Source organism: Palaemon carinicauda, chromosome 44 (assembly GCF_036898095.1).
Source record: "Palaemon carinicauda isolate YSFRI2023 chromosome 44, ASM3689809v2, whole genome shotgun sequence".
NCBI lineage: Eukaryota > Metazoa > Arthropoda > Malacostraca > Decapoda > Palaemonidae > Palaemon > Palaemon carinicauda.
In genome coordinates this window covers 45962951-45983419 of record NC_090768.1, presented here as the reverse complement: position 1 = coordinate 45983419, position 20469 = coordinate 45962951, and the positions used below count along the sequence as shown (strand labels likewise).

At 31.2% G+C, this 20469-nt stretch overlaps 1 protein-coding gene across 7 annotated transcripts in view; it reads right to left on the bottom strand.

Annotated features, from left to right (window-relative positions):
- The window catches only part of ChAT (Choline acetyltransferase), a 210215-nt gene that overhangs the window by 27994 nt on the left and 161752 nt on the right, over positions 1-20469 (bottom strand). For all 7 annotated transcript variants that reach the window (XM_068366877.1, XM_068366880.1, XM_068366882.1 and 4 more), the window contains 4 exons: positions 18284-18481; positions 8198-8370; positions 4062-4239; positions 265-445 (listed from right to left, as the gene is read on the bottom strand). In XM_068366877.1, the coding sequence (XP_068222978.1) occupies positions 265-445; positions 4062-4239; positions 8198-8370; positions 18284-18481 (730 nt within the window). The remainder of the gene's footprint in view (positions 1-264; positions 446-4061; positions 4240-8197; positions 8371-18283; positions 18482-20469) is intronic.

The window sequence follows — 20469 nt, the reverse complement described above, 5'->3', positions numbered from 1 at the left end:
TAACCCCAGAGCGAGGATCAATTGTCTGTTAATCTCAGTGTTGTCAGGTGTATGAGGACAGAGGGGAATATGGAAAGAATAGGCAAGACTATGCGGTGTATGTGTAGGCAAACACAAAATGAGCCGTAACCAGAGAGAGGAATCCAATATAATAATGTCTGGCCAGTCAAAGGACCCAATAACTCTCTCTAGCGGTAACAAGTATCTTGTTTTTTGTTCTTAAACTTCGGTAGGACTCATGTTATTCCTAGTCTTAAGACGTACCACCTGCTAAGAGCTGCCTGCTCTGTGCCCACGTCCTCCTGTGATCAGCTGTCAGGATACCAACTGGAGGCGGGTCAGAGCCTTCATACTCCTCAACTTCTTTCATGACTCCCTTCAGTTGTTCTACCACTTGGTTGAAGTTCATTCGGGTTCCTTCAATGGCCACCTCGACACGAAATATCTGAAAGGGAATGGAAAGCTATAAATATTTTACGTGTTAATGCACAGTGAGCCAGTAATAAGAGAAACTATTTCTCTTTATAATCTCATAAATATTCTTTTAGCTTCGCATGTGTGAGATACTTTTTTGGCATTCTTGCTATTTTATTTTCATATATGTATTTTATTGATAAATCTTCCAAGACTGTACCACCCTGTACATAATACTATTTTCCAAGACTGAATTATCCTGTACATAACACTAGGTATGCAGTTAATTCTGTTAGTGTTCTTTTTTTTTTCATCATAAGCCTCAATACTGCACAGCATCTAGAAGTGAGACAGGTTCTGGAATAATCATTTTAATTAATATGGCCGTTGAATGAATCGGTGAAACTTTAGAAGGCTAAACTTGTTACAATTCCTTTTCATTTGAACATGTTGACACAAGTCTTGTTTTATGATTTATATACTATTTATCCAATTAGGATTGTCACTGATCATGATATAGATTATAATTTTTCATATTTCTTATTTATGGTTTATTAGTTACTTTACTCAATTCCGCATTGGAATGCTTTCCTTAGAACCCTTTAGCTTGTAGCGTCCTTCTTCTCTAATTAGGGTTTTAATTTGGATAATAATAATAATGACTCAAAATCTCTATTTAATTTTTGCATTTTTTATTCTTCCCCGTTTACTGTCTCTAAGTAATTTGAGCAAAAGTGTTTAGTTAATAGTAGGTTATTGTTTAGTACCTAAGGTTTCAGTTTTGTATCCCCCTTTACCCCATTTTTATGGAAAACCTCTTGATTCTGACCTAATAATGCTAACATAGTTGAATTTGAATGGATTTTATGGACTTTACAAAACAAATCCGTTGAGCGTTGCTTTCAATGAAAAGAGCTACTTGCTTTTCTACATGACCTTAATGATAGACTACTGGCCCTTGCATCACTTTTAGTCCGGAGGCAGGAATATGTTCCTGCAATCAATACTATTATATTTATAAACCAAAACAGAAAGAAGATCTAGCGTGAGATACAGTAACTCCCATAGCGACACTCTCTCTCTTTGATAGCACTCGTCTGCTATTTTAGAGATCCAGAGAAAATTTGATTCTATTCCCCTGGATCTAAGGTCTGCATTTGGCTACATATCAAACGAACCCTTCTTGAATCTACTTAATGCTAATTCTGTACCGTGTCAGGCTGGTTTTTTTCCTGCCACGAGGCCATAAAACACGAGGGTGGCAGACAGGGCAAGGAGTGAGAGTAGTGTGTGGAGAAAACGGGACAGATATAAGGCGAGAGAGATTAAAGAAATTTTTACAAAAGGCGAAAAATGGTGCAAAGGTTATTGTTTTTAATGATAAAATATGATACTTTTATTCAGATTGAATAATGTCAAAAGCCTTGTAAACACTCAATTGTATTTTGACATTATTGTTTAAAAATTACTTTTCCTTTCTTGGCCTTTAACGTGTGCCTTGTCATGCATAAAATTGCGTATAAATTCTTTCGCCTTTGTTACGTTAATTTATTTTCCAATTACCGTAGATATTGTAAATAACCTTAACATTTGCCATAACTCGACTTGCAAGAGGTAGAGATTTCACATTTTTCGTGGTATTAAATTTGTGATTTTGACTGGGACCAGCTTGGCAAGCTCAGTAGAATAACTTCTTCTTCTTCTTTGTCTGCATCTTTTCCCACTTTTATGTGGGGTGATGTTCCCAATCTCCAGTGGCCACATTGGTTTTGGGTGATTTTTCATGACCGGATGCCTTTCCTGCCGCCAACCCTCCCCATTTACCTGGGTTTTGGACCGGCACCAAGTTTAGGCTGGCTTGCCCCCCTCAGTGGCTAGGTTCTCAGTAGAATAACAGATCTACTAAAGATAAGTTAAAATGAATAAGGTCAATTGTTTCACTATGGGAATCTCCACTACAAATAGAAAAGGAGGAGTTAAGTTATTTTAACAAGGTTGCGTATAGGTCACACAAAACTGAGGCATCATGAAGCAGTTTCCAGGTGCAATAAGTGTTACTGTATTTTTTAACTGTAACGTATTTTCAGTGACCGGATTTTTTTCAACTGTAACGTATTTTCAGTGACTGTAAAGTTTTTAAAAGTGAGCAAGTTTTATGTTTTGATGTGAACAATTTTACTGACCTTTTATCGAACTCAGAATTCATGTTTTTAGGATTTTATCTTTTTTGAGAAACATATGTTTTATAGATAAGATCTAATTTTCTATTCATCACAGATTTTTACCTCATTATTTATTGATTTTTTTATCCATTGTATTAATTATCTTTTGTTTCATTCATTTATTAATCTTTAATATACATAATTTAGTTATACCCTTGAAATGGCTTTCTTCATCCATGCCTTTGTGCTTTTTTATTTTAGCCTGTGTGATGTTTCTGTCTATTCTCGTTTCTTTAAGCTTTAGCTTACTTTAATGTTTAAACGAGAAATGTCTTGTTTTCCCTTATAAAAACCCCCATGCATATGATAAATTCTGTTAGGAAATATACAGATGTAGTAGCCTTTCTCTTATTTGTAATACACAACTCATGATTTGAGGTTGGTAGTAGAACATTATTCATTTGAGAAATACTTCTTTTAAAATCCTTCCGCATCGCATGGTAGGGGAGAGAGAGAGAGAGAGAGAGAGAGAGAGAGAGAGAGAGAGAGAGAGAGAGAGAGAGAGAGAGAGAGAGAGAGAGAACATTTTTAATCATCCTGAGTTATCGATGCAAACATGAAAGAAAACGTATTAGAAAAGCAAAGAAAACGGTAGAATTATTTTGAGGTATACAATATTAAACACAAACTTTCAGCTGTTTGGATGTTATAGTTCTAAAAACAATAGGCTGACCAAGAGTTAACGTGAAACCATATATTTGTGGAAAGTATAAATCATAAAAATATTCCTCATCGTAAAAATAACAACTGAATTTCCTAGTTTTTTCTAATTAATAAGTGTTTAATATTAAGTGTACCGTCGATACAAAGTAACGAATAGTGTTGAAGCTATAAATTAATGTCTTGATGGAACCCAGAATCTTTAAGGAAATGCAATGGTACTACCAAACAAGTCAATTGAGTCTTATAAAAACTAGACCCAATGTGCTACAGCCTTACATATTAAATTGTCTTCCTTAACTAACCGATCCTCTCATTAACACGTAGTTATTCGTTGATTTCTATTTGTATTAGTATTTCCTTTAGGTGTGTATTAGATAACACAACTGTCTTTACTCGCCTAGCGTTTGTGAGTGATGCGACTATAAGAATATGTTGCCCAAGATATTAAGCGGTGTTGGAAATAAACAGTTCATAGACTATATATATATTTAAAACTAACACTAATCGTAATATTGAATTTATAAAGCATAATTTACTGGAAAACTCTCAAATCGTAAGTAATGTGCAATGGTCAACAAGTAGGCTATAGTACAGATTTTACTTCGAATATTTTAGGCCTTAAGTTGACTAGATGAAGCATTGTTTTGACGCACAAATCATCAAAAGATTAATACAAGAAAAATAAGTAAGGATGGATGAACTTTCAGAAAATTAGAAACTACAGGTAATCAGAAAAGAAATACCAACGCAAGAACTCCTTACGTGGTTCTTGTACGTGACTATGATATGTTGTGAATCCTTTTGCTGTTCTGCCACAGACACCAGTTTGTCCTTTGGTATAGCAGGTCTTCGGTATGATGTAAACACTCTGTTGTACTGGGCCATGCACATGGGTTGGTAACGCTCTCGCGCACTACATCGATCAACATCGAGGTCCCCTCTGTAATAAGAATAAGCTCGTAAATTTCAAACATAAACCGCTAATTTCAGTTGCCCTGGTTTTTTTTTTCTTTTTCAGAATAGCTGTTTTTGCTTACTCGGGTAACAGAATTAAACATAAAATAGTTTTGGTATTTAATAGAAAAGTGAACCAGTTTTACCTATTTTTGCAATGCTTGCACTAGACACGATTTTTTGGATTACGCTAATATGCACAAATTGATGGTAGTCATGAAGTTCAAAAGAAAAAAATACACATGATTTTCCACCACTGTCTTTAATAGAAATGCACATGCAGCAGTTGAGAATGGATCGTTGTCAATGAAAAGCATATCTCGCGAGTTTGTGTTATGATTCTCATATAGAATTAATTTTCTTTCCGTGACATTGCTTTTGCATAGGTATTTCGGCTCAGAAATAGAGCCATAAAATTAAGGATTGGTTTTTTTTATTGCTGTTGATTGTCTTTTATTTACGATTGATTATCATTCCGTAGAAATGACAAGTGTTTTGTTTTTTCGTATAAAATGCATGCATTTTATGGAAACAGTAATTATTTTTTATGTTTATGTACATGTGCATCTATAAAAGAAAACATCATAGGAAAGTAGCACAAGCAAAAGAGTAAGAAAATAACACTCGTAGGAAAAATCTTTAGTGCTAGTGAGATTGAGGGCTTTACATGAAAGACTTGCGTTTATCACAAAGGAAAATATTCGAACAAAAACCTGCTGGGCAATCTAAGGATTATCAGCATTCATATAAAGTATTCATCAATGAATAGATTAGTAGAACCATGCATATAAATACAACCACATGGGTTTGGCTTTGGTACGACAAGTTTATAGGCTTGATAGAAACAGGTGTGTAAAGTGGTCTAAGGAGAAGTGTCAGCTTTGGAAATATATAAGCAAATCATGATATTACAAGCTTTTGCAGTTTTGCGGCTTTATTAGGAATATCAAACTCAGGGGAAGAGATAACATTATTCTTTTGCTCTTTCACTTAATTTACCCCTTTGAGAATGCTATAATTTCAGCGTTGGTGAGGATTACTTTTTTCGGTATGATCGGTGTTCAGTCACAGTTTTGCTATTGTCTGGAAGGGCAGGTGTTGGTTAATGTCAGGGTCTTAGGGTGACATTCTTATTCGACACATACAGTGAACGGGTGGCATGGGAGCTGATTGTGCACACATCTGAAAGATGGAAAGCCTTGAGGTAACACTAGCCGGATATCGAATCCACATGTCCTTTTTAATAGTGTAAATGTTAGAGGTCCAAAATTTTATTAAGTTATCTGATTTTGCACTAGGTCTCTTATTGTATGACCGAACCATCAAATGGTAATGAGAACATGGTGTACGAAAAATAGCAGTTTTATCTATTCGTCATGCTATTCCGTTTACATATTTATACCAAGTTGTAGGGTCACCACTGAACTTTATGGTCAGATTGATGAATGATATACTGTGTGCATTAAGGAAAGGTAAGAAACTGGAAATTTAGGGACTATCTTTGTAGGCATGAAATTGGCTCTTTCCCTCATAAGTACAGAGATCATGCGTAACAAAATCCATGATTGGCTTAGGGTCATCATTAGTGCAATCCTAAATGAGGCTATAGGATCAGGTACTTCTGCCTTGCCTTAATTGTGTTTGGTGTATTCATATACCACTAACTCATTTAAAGCAGAAAATATGGACAAAAAAAGGTTGAAAACAGCCTCATTTGATGGAAATTTTATTTAATTGCTTAAAAATGTTTTATTGCCAATGTTTTTATGACTGTACATATAATTGTATTTACACATCACTTTATCCTTCATTGTATGTTTGATATTTTAAACGTTAACATTTTGGTTATGTATATTTGGGAAGTATAAGATTAAAAAAAAAGAAAACTGCAGTGTATGAAAAAATGAGACAAGGTATGTGAACATTTTTCAATAAAGAGACATTGAATTCAAAAGCATATCTTATCTATAAAAACATAGATTGACACAATAAAAAAGGCTTCACGTTTTATTACAAAATATTGTCCACTGGCCAGAAGCCTTGCAAATCGAAAGTTTTTACTGCGTGAGCAATGGTATATCGATTTTTATTTTCTAAATTAACTTATTTGTCTCGAAATTTTAACATGACACGTTATATTATACAATATACAGTATAATAAGATGTGCTAGATAAGGCAACAGAAAAGCATTTGCAACAAGTTTGAACTTCAGAAGTTCCATCGATTCAACCCCCAGATTAGGAAGATCATTAAACAATCTGGTTACAGATGGAAAAAAACTTCCAAAATACTTGTATAATATTCAACTTTGTAACGTAGAAGGTAAGACTTAGAATTAACTGCATACCTTGTACCACGCACAAAATAGCACAGTCTGGAAAGATCTAAATGCAAAGGATGGTTAGAATTGTAAATGAGCTTATGTAACAGGCACAAAGAACTAATTGAACGACTGTACTAAAGATTAATATCTAGATCAGGAATTTAATATACTGCAAATTTTTTTCCCAACAAATTGACATGAGAGTGAGCAGCTGAAGACAAAACAAGAGAACACAACTCTAAATATGGTAATATGAAAAATGAAAACATTTCCTCAAGATTGATTGATCCTAAAGAGTGTTAAATTTTCTCAGTAGTATATGCCAGTTATTTGGTGGGGGGGTGGAGGGTTAGAATTTGTCATATCTCATAACCCTTAATCTTGAATCTACCAAATCTTTTAGTTTTGAAGCATCTAACTAGTGAAATAGGTCAAAGTAATATTTAAGGACATAGAACTAAACAAGTTTCATTTGAATTGGTATCAGGCTCATTAAAGTTAGTTTGAGGATGGTACTTTTTTTTCCAAGCAAGTGTATTTCTGCCACATATCAATGCCCAATTTTCTTCCGTTTTTTATGTACTCTCTCTTTTTCTCTCCTGAACAGAAAATTTCCTCCCACAGAATTTGGAGTGCTACATACTATAATGATGTAAAACAAGTTGTGTAGATCTTGGTATTTTGGTGTTTTTTGTTAGTTTTTAGTACCTGATAGAAATTGAAACATACGTGAGTTTTATTTCTCAGTGTACAACCGTTCTTTTAGTTGTCTGAATTCAGCTGTGGTAGTTACATATTTCATTGAATTGTTTATTTATGGGTCCTGAGGACTCGTTTAATTTGCAGATATTTGATGTTTTTTCTTTTTTTATAGTAAGCTGCAAATAAGACTACGTGTTGTGATTTTCAGTCTTTCTTTTATATAAAACACTTGTGTTTTTCACCTTCTAAGGTTACAGATTCTTTATGGAATGCCTCTTAAGATTAGTAAAAATAGTACTTCCTGATTATCAGAAAGTAATCCAGCCTTCTCCATTAGCCTTTCATTAAATTGAATGTATATATACACACACACACGCACTTATATATATATATATATATATATATATATATATATATATATATATATATATATATATATATATATATATATATATAGTGTGTGTGTGTAATACATACAAAACACACACACACACACACACACACACATATATATATACATATATATATATATATATATATATATATATATATATATATATATATATATATATATATATATATATACACACACAGTATATATATATATATATATATATATATATATATATATATATATATATACAGTATATATATATATATATATATATATATATATATATATATATATATATATATATGTATATATATATATATATATATATATATATATATATATATATATATATATATATATATATATATATATATACAAGATATGTAAAATACATTCATCTTTACATCTAAAGTATGTCTGGATCCTATTCAGAACGTTAGTGTAAGTGGCCTGTGATAGCATTCGGTGTAGAAATGATTCACACATCGTTCCAGAATAAGAATTAATTTCCCATTCATACTTACGCTTCAATCCTCTCTTTCATGTCAACTGCCGCTGTAACCAACTTTGCAGCGAAGTTGATGATATCGGTCGTTGAGGTGAATTTTTGATGTGGGAAGACCATCCCTGGGTTACTGTTGACTGGAAGAGGTAGTGGAATGTTCATGTACATGTCATCCAGCCACCAGTTATAAGCCTGCAATTATAATTTATATGAAATAGCTTTACATATCCGTAAATTTTGTTACCATTTTCTTCCATTGTTACTATTACAATACATTTGAAGACAAATATTGGCGTGTAATACCCTAAGGTATTTCTTTTCAAATGGCTGTGCTGATCTGTTTTTAACATCTTTCTCGAAATTAATTTAGAGCTACATAGGTCGTTTTTTTTTTTTTTTGCCATGAGTACACTATTAATTTGCTTATGCTTTTTTATGGAAAATTGGTGTATTTATGTTGAAAAATGCGTCAATTTTCAGTTTTAACATTTTTTTTTATGATCTAGGCTGTGCTTTTAACTCTGTTATTATAATGAAGCTTTTAGAAAAATACTAGTGTAATTTAGGCTAGTCCAAAACATGTCATTAAATGCCTTTTTAGTATTTTTTTTTCAATGGGTATATATCTCCTGGAATAGGAATGAATTTATCTCCATGTACATGTATTTTAAATCTTTAGTTCCTACAGAAAATATGATTTACTGAAGAAAATCCATATTCTCTTCTTCCTTAGGTTTCTGTCCTACCAACGTCTTCCAGTGCAATCTAAGAGCAATGACTTCGTAAGAGAGCAATGAGATGTCCGTCTCGGGATTAAAATAAGCGATTAATCAAGGTCTATGAGCCTCGAGGGGACTTTAAAAGTCTTTCCGAGTGTAGCAGATAATATGCGACGAGTTTCCTGCCAGAGGCATGATGATATTACCAAGACCTGGGATAGTACACAGCTGAGAAGATCATCCTAGTGTCCACATCTTCATGTATCATCAGGCTTACTTTATTATAGGTAAGTAAAATTATGAATTGTGAATTTAAATCTTTTGCTAATAAAGGGGCATGCTATGCATTTATACGAATTCTTGTCTCCATAATGCAATATTTGTTGACGTTTATTTTATTCAACATCTTGGACTATAGCCATGGAATATAGAAAAAGACATGAAGGAAATATAGATTACCTATCGAAGGCAGTGGTTGTTGTCTTCGTCATCTTAGTGTTGATATATGTGTGTGTGTGTATATATATATATATATATATATATATATATATATATATATATATATATATATATATATATATATATATATGTATATATATATTATATGTATATATAGATATATATATATGTATATATATATATATATATATATATATATATATATGTATATAATACATATATATTATACTGTATATATATTATGTATGTATATCTATATAGATATGTATATATATATATATATATATATATATATATATATATATATATATATATTATATATATATATATATATCTATATATCTATATATATATATATATATATATCTATATATATAGATAGATATATATATTTCTATATATATATATATATATATATATATATATATATATATATATATATATAAATATATATATATATATATATATATATATATATATATATATATATATATATATATATATATATATTGGATACGATTCTTTTACAATTGTACAAAAATGGCTTATTGAGGGAGCCTTTTGAAAATGATTGCAGATCAAACTATTTGAAATAATTATTGTAGTTCTTTCATACTACCTTGTTCCAAGTATTCTCCTCTTCAGCTGTTGTGTTTCATCTCAATTTGTAGGATCTGGATATTTATTAACTGGTACTGCCGTTCGGTTAGTTCTTTGTGCATGTTGAATAAGATTTTTCACACTTCTAGCCATTCTTTGCATTTAAATCTTCCGAGACTGTAGCATGCTGCACGTAATACTAGGTATACAGCTAATACTAACATTCTTGCCATTTCTATCATCAGGCTCAATACTAGACAGTATTCCAGAAGTCATATCCCCGCTGTGACATAATTGTGAAATTATCTTAATAGGACCCTTGAATTTATGAAACTTCCTCAGTTCTCTGTTGAACAGGTTTATATTAGTCCCTTTTCATAGTTTATATAAGACAGATCCATTTCAACGTTGCTACTGATCTTACAACACTTCATTTTTTTATTAATTACTTCTCACCTTTATTTCATTTCTTATTTCCTTTCCTCACGGAGATGCTTTATATTATTGTCATTACTATTATTGTTATTATTACCAGCCAAGCTACAATCCTAGTTTGAAAAGCAGAATGCTACAACCACAAGGTATCCAGCAGGGAAAGCAGCCCAGTGAGCAACGGAAATAAAGAAATAACAAATGAAATATGTAATGAGAATTAATGAATAAAAATATGAAATATTTTAAGATCATTAACAACGTCAATGTACACCTGTCTTATGGAAGGTTAATTTAATGAGATGGATGTTGAAAGGTATGTAGTTTTGGGAGTAGATGAGAATGAAGTGAGTCTTGTTTAAGTCTTTAGAGGAAAGGTATGATTGTTGGGAGTAAATTATTCCATATAAGAGGTTTTAAATAATTATTTGGGAAAGATAAATGGTTGAGAAAAACTGTTTTGTATAAGATGGAAGAGCAAGTTAGTGACTTTAATGGTGAGAATAGGTGGCTGCATCATATATCTGATCCTTATTTTATTTGTATTAACTTTATGCTTCATCTTTTCATTCTTTGGGAATCAGGGTATTGTACCGTAAGTAGAAGTTTTACAGTTTTGAAAGTAATAAGTAAAATTAAAATGCTTTTGGAACTTGGAAGGCATGTTGTGCTTCGCTTGTGTACATGTACGTGGCATTGTTTGTAGTCCTACCTCTAAATCTGTTGTGATTTATATAATACCCTTTCTGTGTTTGAAGTACTTGACATTTTAAGAGCGGCCCTAGGAGCTAGAGCCTGAGCCAGCACAATGGTAGCTTAATCTAAAACAAACGAAAAAATTACATGGAATAGTATAGGATTTGAAATAATTGTACTTGATTTTTTCTTTCTCAGGACAGTAATAGATGATGATTGGATAAATGGCATTCATTTTAGCAAAATCGTTTTAGTTTTCTTTACATAAAAAGGTGGTTAAGCATAACTTAACGGAAAAAGGAAAGGAAGGAACTAATATACCGTCTCCTGAAGAATGTAGACACTTCAAGATATCTTAGCAGTTTAGAATTTGGTTCTTTTATATTTTCTCCTTACATCCTCTCATGAAAAATGTAAGATTTACGTTTGGAAGGATAAACAATAACTTAGTGTGGTGCAAAATGTATTTCTTTCTCTAAATATGATTTTCAAGAAAATTACTATTTTGAACTTTGGATAATCGAAAAAGTTCCTAATACCTCTTGGCGCCTCAAGAAGAGTCATGTCATGTTATTTTTTCGAAACCTCCTCTTACTTTAATATACTTGAAAGTTCCACCCCTCCATTTAAAGTTTACCTCGTTGGCCGCTTAGCCTGCTAATATATTTTCTAAGCCTGCCATTTACTTTAATGAAATTTTTGAACAGAGACATAATCCTCGAGTTTTAATTCTTTGCGCGTCCTGCTCTTAGATATCTTGACTTTGGACATGAACTGTTCATAAATAAATTTATTTATTTTTTTATTTATTTATTTATTTATTTATTTATTTATTTTTTTTTTTTTTGTTAAACAATGGTTACGACGCAGGAAATAAAGCATAAGTGCTGGAGAAGGTAATTGTGTTAAAGGTAGTTTCAATGTTGCAGGTTTAAGCATTTCTAATTGGATATCTAAAATATAGTATTTTTACCATTAAATAAGAAAAAAAAAATAAAATCCAAAATAATATATTACGAATAACATGCACTGGGAACATTTTTTTAATGGATGTTGGATATATGAATAAGATGGAAATGAAATTTTTTGAATATTTAAATATAAACTGGATAATTATGAGAAAGTGTACATATATAATGCAAGGTTCTGGTACCTAGAGTATATATATCTTGCACAAAGCACTATATTGATCTATTAATAGTTAAACCAAAGTAGCGAAGATAATTCCTATTGTTATTCAAACTTACATAAAACAGATACAGATTATAACATGTCCGCACCTGCAGAGGTAAAGAACGCTATAAAATCGAAAACAAGCTAAAGAAAATAACCTTTACCTTCTTTAATCATTCAAAATGTCAGTAAGGCTAAGAATGGATCATTTAAAAGAATCACCTCTATTCAAGTGATAGACAGAGACACAGTTGTCGCTGCTGGATGTGGCTCAATAAATCTATAGACAGTACGTGGGTTAAGGGCCAGTTTCATTATATTCGTGCTGGAGGGTCCGTTGTGGGAGGTGTGTGCTACATGAGAAAGGTAGAGTGGCGGGGGGCAAGTGGTGAGTAGGTACAGTAGAACGTAACAAGAAATTTTAGGTGTAGAAGGAGGAACAGGTGAGGAGCTGGGATCAATAAGTAACTCTGCCTTTTTCTTCTTCGTTATTTCAAACTCCTTTATGGTTATGGTCAGATGTTGTCGGTGTTTGTTTTTACTGATGTATTTAGATTCACTGTACATATGGCTAACGTTGATGGTTTCCTGTAATCTTTGTGTAAATCTTATGCTCTTGCAATTAGTTCGCAGGGAAAATTATTTTGATATTTGACTTGCTTTGAACAATGACAATAATTTCTTCAATTTACGCCCCATGAAACATGCAACATATTGTCAATAGGTACTTTTAAAAACAAATTTAATAGGAGAATCAGAAGTACCCAATATTACTATAAGTTTTGTTAAATTAACATCTGGAACCTTGATCTTGTCCCGTTTTGGCTGATGTGTAAAAAAATAAATTCTATTAGTTTCATATTCGATTTCCTATCTCAAAAGTAGGATTATCAAAAATACAATATTGATAAGTCCGAGAACGTCAACTACATGCAGTTAAAGTAATGATTTGCTTAGCTTTAGTAGATATGCTTTTATGTGAGTTAGGCTATGACTTGAAACTTTAAGAGATTCCTAAGAGGTTTAGTGATGTAATTCGAATATAATATTAAAGTAATCAGTAGACACCAGATGTACTTTCTTGCTGTAGTATGATTTCTCTGCGGTTTAAGATTCTGGAAAAAAAATATTTTGTAATACTGTATTTTTGATGGGAAAATAGGTTGGGTACCAATTACTCAAGGGATTTCCTCATAGTTCATATTTTTGGGCTATTTTGATTATGTTTTAATAACGAAATATGCGTTTCGTAAATTGCTTATGTAATATGTTTGATGTATCCAAGTTTACTGTTGTAATTGCACACACTACTCTTTTAGAGTAGAATTGCAAGTTTTCTAAAGTGAAACAAAACGAATTTTTATTATATTTGATATCCTATTGGAAGCTGTAGAATTCTGGTACATAACACGATAGATAATCACTTGTTAATAATTTAGCATTTTGGATTTGTTGATTATCAGCAACGAGATAGCAGAAAACCTTACCTTGTCTCAATAACAATCATCTACTCTAGTGATTCTCGTATAGGAAGGCTCTAAGGGAGAAATTTCAGGGAGGGGAGGACCGCCTAACAGGAAATTAATGTTCTATTTACATGAAGTATGCATAAAACGAAATACACCATCAGCAACATTTAAAAAAATGTACTTCTGAATAATGTGATAACTTTATGTTAAGACGATGCTTGGGTAGCATTTGAGGACTCTCATTTCATGCAAGTTGACAACATATTTTGAAATATTCGGGTATTACTAGATAGTACCTGATAGCAAGGTTCAGATTGATGCTCTTATGGAGACGTACAATGATGACCAAGGAAACCAATCCATGACTCAAAGCAACACTTCATATGGTCGGGTGTCAGAGTTGTTACTAAATGTAATGTATTAGCTACAGGGGCTCAGGAAGTGCGTATGGTAACCATCAAGCCACATTAACTAGGATTGTCCCAATTTTTTCTGGGGCAGGTCAACAATGTTTTCAGTGTTGTGAGGAGTTTGTTACATGTCTTTCAGTGGCACTTATTTGCGCTTTTGGTCTTCACAGCAATATATCAAGGTTCACACTTTTCGTTAATGATTACAACTGGAAAAGTATAACTGAATAAAATAGTGTAGAATATTGATTTACTAAATGGAAAAAGAATTGAGGAAACCTGTTATCGCAATGGAAAATGTGACCCAGAACCCTGAGAACCACTCTCAGCGTTATACATGATGTAATTACCAAATGGGTTTAAACTCCACTTCATCTTGAATTTAAAACTAATGCGAAATGGAAAAAAAAGATACGTACTTTTAGTTCCGGGATTCAATATCCTTAAGTCAAGATTATTCCTCAAAAGGATAGGTATACTTTTCTACATATTTTTTGGCAAGTGAGGAGTACTCAAATTCCCACAAGAATATTTTTAAAAGATAAGTCACCCCCACTCTACTTTATTGGTGGAGGACTAATCTCTTATTTGTTTGATGGATCAAATCATGGAATCTCCTTTATTGTTGTTTACCTACATCCTGCTGAAGATCTTGATTATAGATAGATGAAAAGTTTGTGAAGAAATTACCGTAATTTTTATCGGTGAGGATTACCCCTACGCAGTTAACTGAAGCAGGAAATGATAGAAAACTAGTTCATCCTGCAGCAGAAGCATGGAAACGTTGTCGACAAGATAAGACCGGATAATAATCATCAAAAAGTTATTTTTAGGTGGGGAATGTTATCAGTTTGCACGCAGGCATATATATATATATATATATATATATATATATATATATATATATATATATATATATATATATATATATGTGTGTGTGTGTGTGTGTGTGTGTTAATGTATGTATGTATGTATATGTATGTGTATATATATATATATATATATATATATATATATATATATATATATATATATATATGCGTAAAAATCACAGGAAAACGTGATGCTCAGATGCAGATGCATATATATATATATATATATATATATATATATATATATATATATATATATATATATATATATATATGTGTGTGTGTGTGTATATATATATGTGTGTGTGTTAATGTATGTATGTATGTATATGTATGTATGTATGTATGTATGTATGTATGTATGTATATATACATATAATATTATATATATATATATATATATATATATATATATATATATATATATATATATATATATATATATATATATGCGTAAAAATCACAGGAAAACGTGATGCTCAGATGCAGATGCATATATATATATATATATATATATATATATATATATATATATATATATATATATATATGTGTGTGTGTGTGTGTGTGTGTATATATATATATATATATATATATATATATATATATATATATATATATATATATATATATATGATATCCCCTTTTGAGTGGGAATACCTTATCATGGTGAAAGGGTTTGTGTATCGGAATGATCATCAAAATTTTACTGGTCAGGGCCATCCATAATAGGTTGGTTTGCTGTGAGCGATCAGACCAAAATCTCCCCCTATCACTAATCTGCACTAGCGCACTGGCTATCGTGGTGATGGAAACTGGCCAAACCTCAGACATGAATTAACAGGTCTAAGGCCTTTTTTTTTTTTTTGGAGGGGACTAAAAACGGTGTTTATATATATATATATATATATATATATATATATATATATATATATATATATATATATATATATATATATATATATATATATATATATATATATATATATATATATATATATATATATATATATATATACCCTGAGGAATTGGTTTAATTCTTAAAATTCTACCATGTTTTAAATATTGTCTTGTCTGGGTTTCGGCTGATGACTTATTTTGATTTGTTGAACAAAAATTTGCTGTCTCTGATCTGCATATGAATATTTGGCACCGCCGTTTAGTTAGTTATATGTGTATTTTTTTTTTTTTCTCATAATTCTGACCTATCTCCAGCATTCAGATCTCCCACTACCATACTACCCAGTAGGTAGTTGTAAGTCGTTACTTAATTCTTGCCTTAATCATAAAGCTAAATGCACCGTGTTGCAAGAAGTTTTATTCCAGCTGTGAACTGATTGTGTACTGACCTTCCTAATCTGTTTGTTAAATAGGGGCACTTTCAAGTTGTGGTAAATGCTTTTTTTTTGTGGAATAGGTCGAGATAAATATCGTTTCATAATTTATGTATGACTTCTCTATTCACGCTGTAACGAATCTTAACATATTTTATAATTTTTCATTATTTATAGCACTAATGTTGACAATGATGATGATCTAGGGAGCCTTTAATCAGTGAATAGTTATAAATCAGACCGCGAAACTCAATTGAAAAAAAAAAGTATTTCTTTACATGCGAATCTTAGTTTCACTATCAGTTTTTACTTCAATTAAGAAGATATGTCATGGTCTTTTAATTTTCCCAAGAACTTTCGATGAATATTACATTTCGGTGCATATATTCTTGAAAGCTAGGTAGTTTTCTGATACTTTATAGAAGAGGAAAGTTATATATATATATATATATATATATATATATATATATATATATATATATATATATATATATATATATATATATACACACACACACACATATATATATACATATATATATATATATATATATATATATATGTATATATATATATATATATATATATATATATATATATATATATATATATATATTTATATATATATATATATATGTGTGTGTGTGTGTGTGTGTGTACGCGCGCGTTGACCGCATAGCATTCTGTAGTTGGAATCAATTCAGGAAGTAGTTTTTCCTTTTCATCTGAATGAGTTATGATACTTGTCAATGACTAGATCTGAATTAATTTCGAGGTAAAAGGCGAAATTGAATTTATTATTTATTAGATTTAAGGGAAGTACAATTTAACCTAGCATTTCATGATAAATTAAGGACATAAATTTCTTAGCTATAATCAAAGCTTGGTTTTCTTGATATATTTGGTTTCGTTTTATACGAATTTATTTATTTATTTATTTATTTTATATATATATACACACACACACACACACACACATATATATATATATATATATATATATATATATATATATATATATATATATATATATATATATATATATATATATATATATATATTTTTTTTTTTTTTTTTTTTTTTTTTGCGTCGAAAGCTTTTATTAATGAATCTACTCGGGGGAGTGACTAACACAGTTAGATATTTGTGGCGCTAATCGTTAGCAATATTTTATTTCTCGAGTAATTTCTACAACTGTATAGCAGTTGTTTCTTGTGAATGGATTGTAGATATAGTTTTTAATTGGGTTTTTGATAAGATTAGGATCATAGCATATTATTTCAATATTTGATTTATGATTTTAATCCTCTTCTTGTTTTGGGATGTTTATTTCCCCGTCTATTTTCACCAACATATAATGATTAATTTTATCACATGCAACCTATTTCAAGCTACTCTTCTAATACGCTGTCGGAAATTATCTGCACTTCAGGAAAATATGTACTGTATGTTCAGTACGATGTTATATTCAAATGTCCTGCAATTAAAAATAATATTTTTCGTACATTTTTAAGCGTACCAAAAGCCTTGATTATGTTGCTTTTAACAATTCTACAATATTTGACATCAAATGATTTTACAGGCTCATATTTAGGATAATGATCATTCGAGAATTTTCCTCAAAATTTTACATATAGAATTTTGCCAATTATTCAGTCGTTGGTTTAAATTCAAGCCTTATTTTTTTTTTCATTTCAAAAAAAAAAAAAAAAAAAAAACACTAGAATGGGTTTCCATATTTTAAAAGTTTAGTTATTCTTAGTAAAAAATGTTCATGGACATTTTAAAGCAGATCATGTAAAGAAAAAGAGAAGTTGTAAAATGTAGCCCATGCTCTAAAACAGTTAATGTGTTATATCGAAAACTCTATATATAAAGATAAACACAAGATGCATAGATTATGGATGTACTGAAAGAAAAATTGAAAGTAGTCATACATACCCAGTTATCCATTGAGTCGTGTCTCTTGATCAATTCTTCTTGAATTTTCTCGCCAAATCCTCCTGGTTTTCCGAACTCTTCTACGATCTTTGTCGTTTCCTGATATTCTTCTTGGCTTAGAACTGGTTTCATGTGGGTGAGGTACCATGAGAGGGTGTGGCCGAGAGGTGGTACAGGTAATTTGGGCACCAGTGGATACTGAAAATGAAAAAAAGTATGAGTCGTAAGCAAATTCTAGAATTACGTAAATTCTAAAAGATTTGCATATATTTTGATGCAAATTGCCATTGATTTTTAAAGGTATTTTTATCTAAACGCAGTTTGCATAATAGATAAATTTGAGAAATATGACAATCGCGATAGATTTGATAGGAACATTATATAATTGCACCGAGAGCTCGTAGACGTTCTGATTGATTAGAATGATTTAGGTATAACAACTTATTAAACTGGTATAATTATAACTTATACAACATTGAATAAATAACCTTTTTCCACAATGCTATATAACTTACGTCTGTGCAGTATATTACAGCTGGTGATTTGATCTTACGAAATGAAATGTGACTATACATTCACTCTATCTAGGTGCATATTTAGCTCTTTACGATAATGATAAAATAAGGATATGGATTCAAGTATCAACTCATAAGATAAAAGCCTTTCATTGGCGCATGTTTTATACAATTTATTCAAGTGCTTCGGGTAGTAAGTAGCTCTCAAGTTATTATCGTTATGGGAATCCAACTTGAACCAGCTATCTTTCACGTTAGGTATCTGCTTGAAGAAAAATTTGCTACCTTCCCTCCTGCAAGGAAGTGTCAGCATGCTTCTTTGTATGCATAAAAAACAGAAAAAGGGGTACGAATAGAATATAGGAAGTTACATAATAATCGGTGATAAAAGAATGGCCATTTATTCTACTGTACATGTTTGTGCACTTGGAAAATTTTGAGATGCAGAGGAGTGAAGGATTTGCCAGTGCAAGCCATGGTTTTGTAAATAATGATTTTGATGAACAAGTACAGTAGGAGTTTCTTCAACGTGTCATCCATTGTTATGGGTGAATGTAGCGTTAAATTTGTATGAGCAACTCATCGCTTACTATTATTAGGATGAAAAAATAAGTTTGAGGTTAGCAAACTAACCTCTAGGAGATTTGCTTCTGAGTATAGAATGACCTTCCCGGCCCAGCTCTTGCCCACATGACACAAAATCATAATTTCAGATATTAAGTGTTATCTTGCTCTTGTTCATCGTGCTCCTTTTCATTGTGATAACTATATCTTCTTAGCAAACATCAGATCTTTAATCTGATATCACATAAGCGAAACACTACCTACCTTTTTTATTTGCAGGAAGTTAGTCCTGTTCGTATCTAAACATAATCGAATATTTCACAAAGATTCGGACAAAATTTAAAAAAACTAGCATAATACATGGAATTTTCTTGGTTTTATTTTTCACTTATGTTGATTTATTTTTCTTATCAGATTGTGAAAAAAATTTCAAAAACTAATTAATGTGCGGACTATGTATAAAAGAAATATGATTTTATCGATATATTTCATAGTGATGCAATATATAGTAAGTAATCGTACATATGCATCTGTGTATGTGTATTTATGTCTGCACATGGATAAGGATTTTATTTTGTATTAAAATGAATTTTATGGATTAACTTCAGTTGATTCTAAGAGAAACTAGAAAATAAATTATTTTAAGCTCGCAAAATATTTTTAGAATATACAAGCCAAATCTCGAGTCTACAATAAAGGACATAAATTTTCCTCTCACGTCTGACTTGTTTTCAGTTCTTGTGAAATCCGAAATCAACCCATTGTCCCTATTGTCGGTGCCACCTTCTGCGTTGGGATCCTTACGCAAACCTTCTCCAATTAGCCTCCTTTCTTGTCAGCTGAGACCCTGTCCGAGAGCTGGAAGCAATACATTCTATAGGGGCGAAAGTCACACTTTTGAGCAGGGGGAAAACGTCGCTATGCTACGTAACTTAAGACACCCTTTTCCATCAGTCGTTTGTATGGGCATGACGATAATACTATTGTCTTTTGCGAAACGACATGTGTAGTCAGTTGCTAAGCAAGAGGACTGTAGGTTTCATTTTTTCATATATCATATCTCTATTTTAATATCAACATGAGCGCATTAAATTGTATCAACCCACA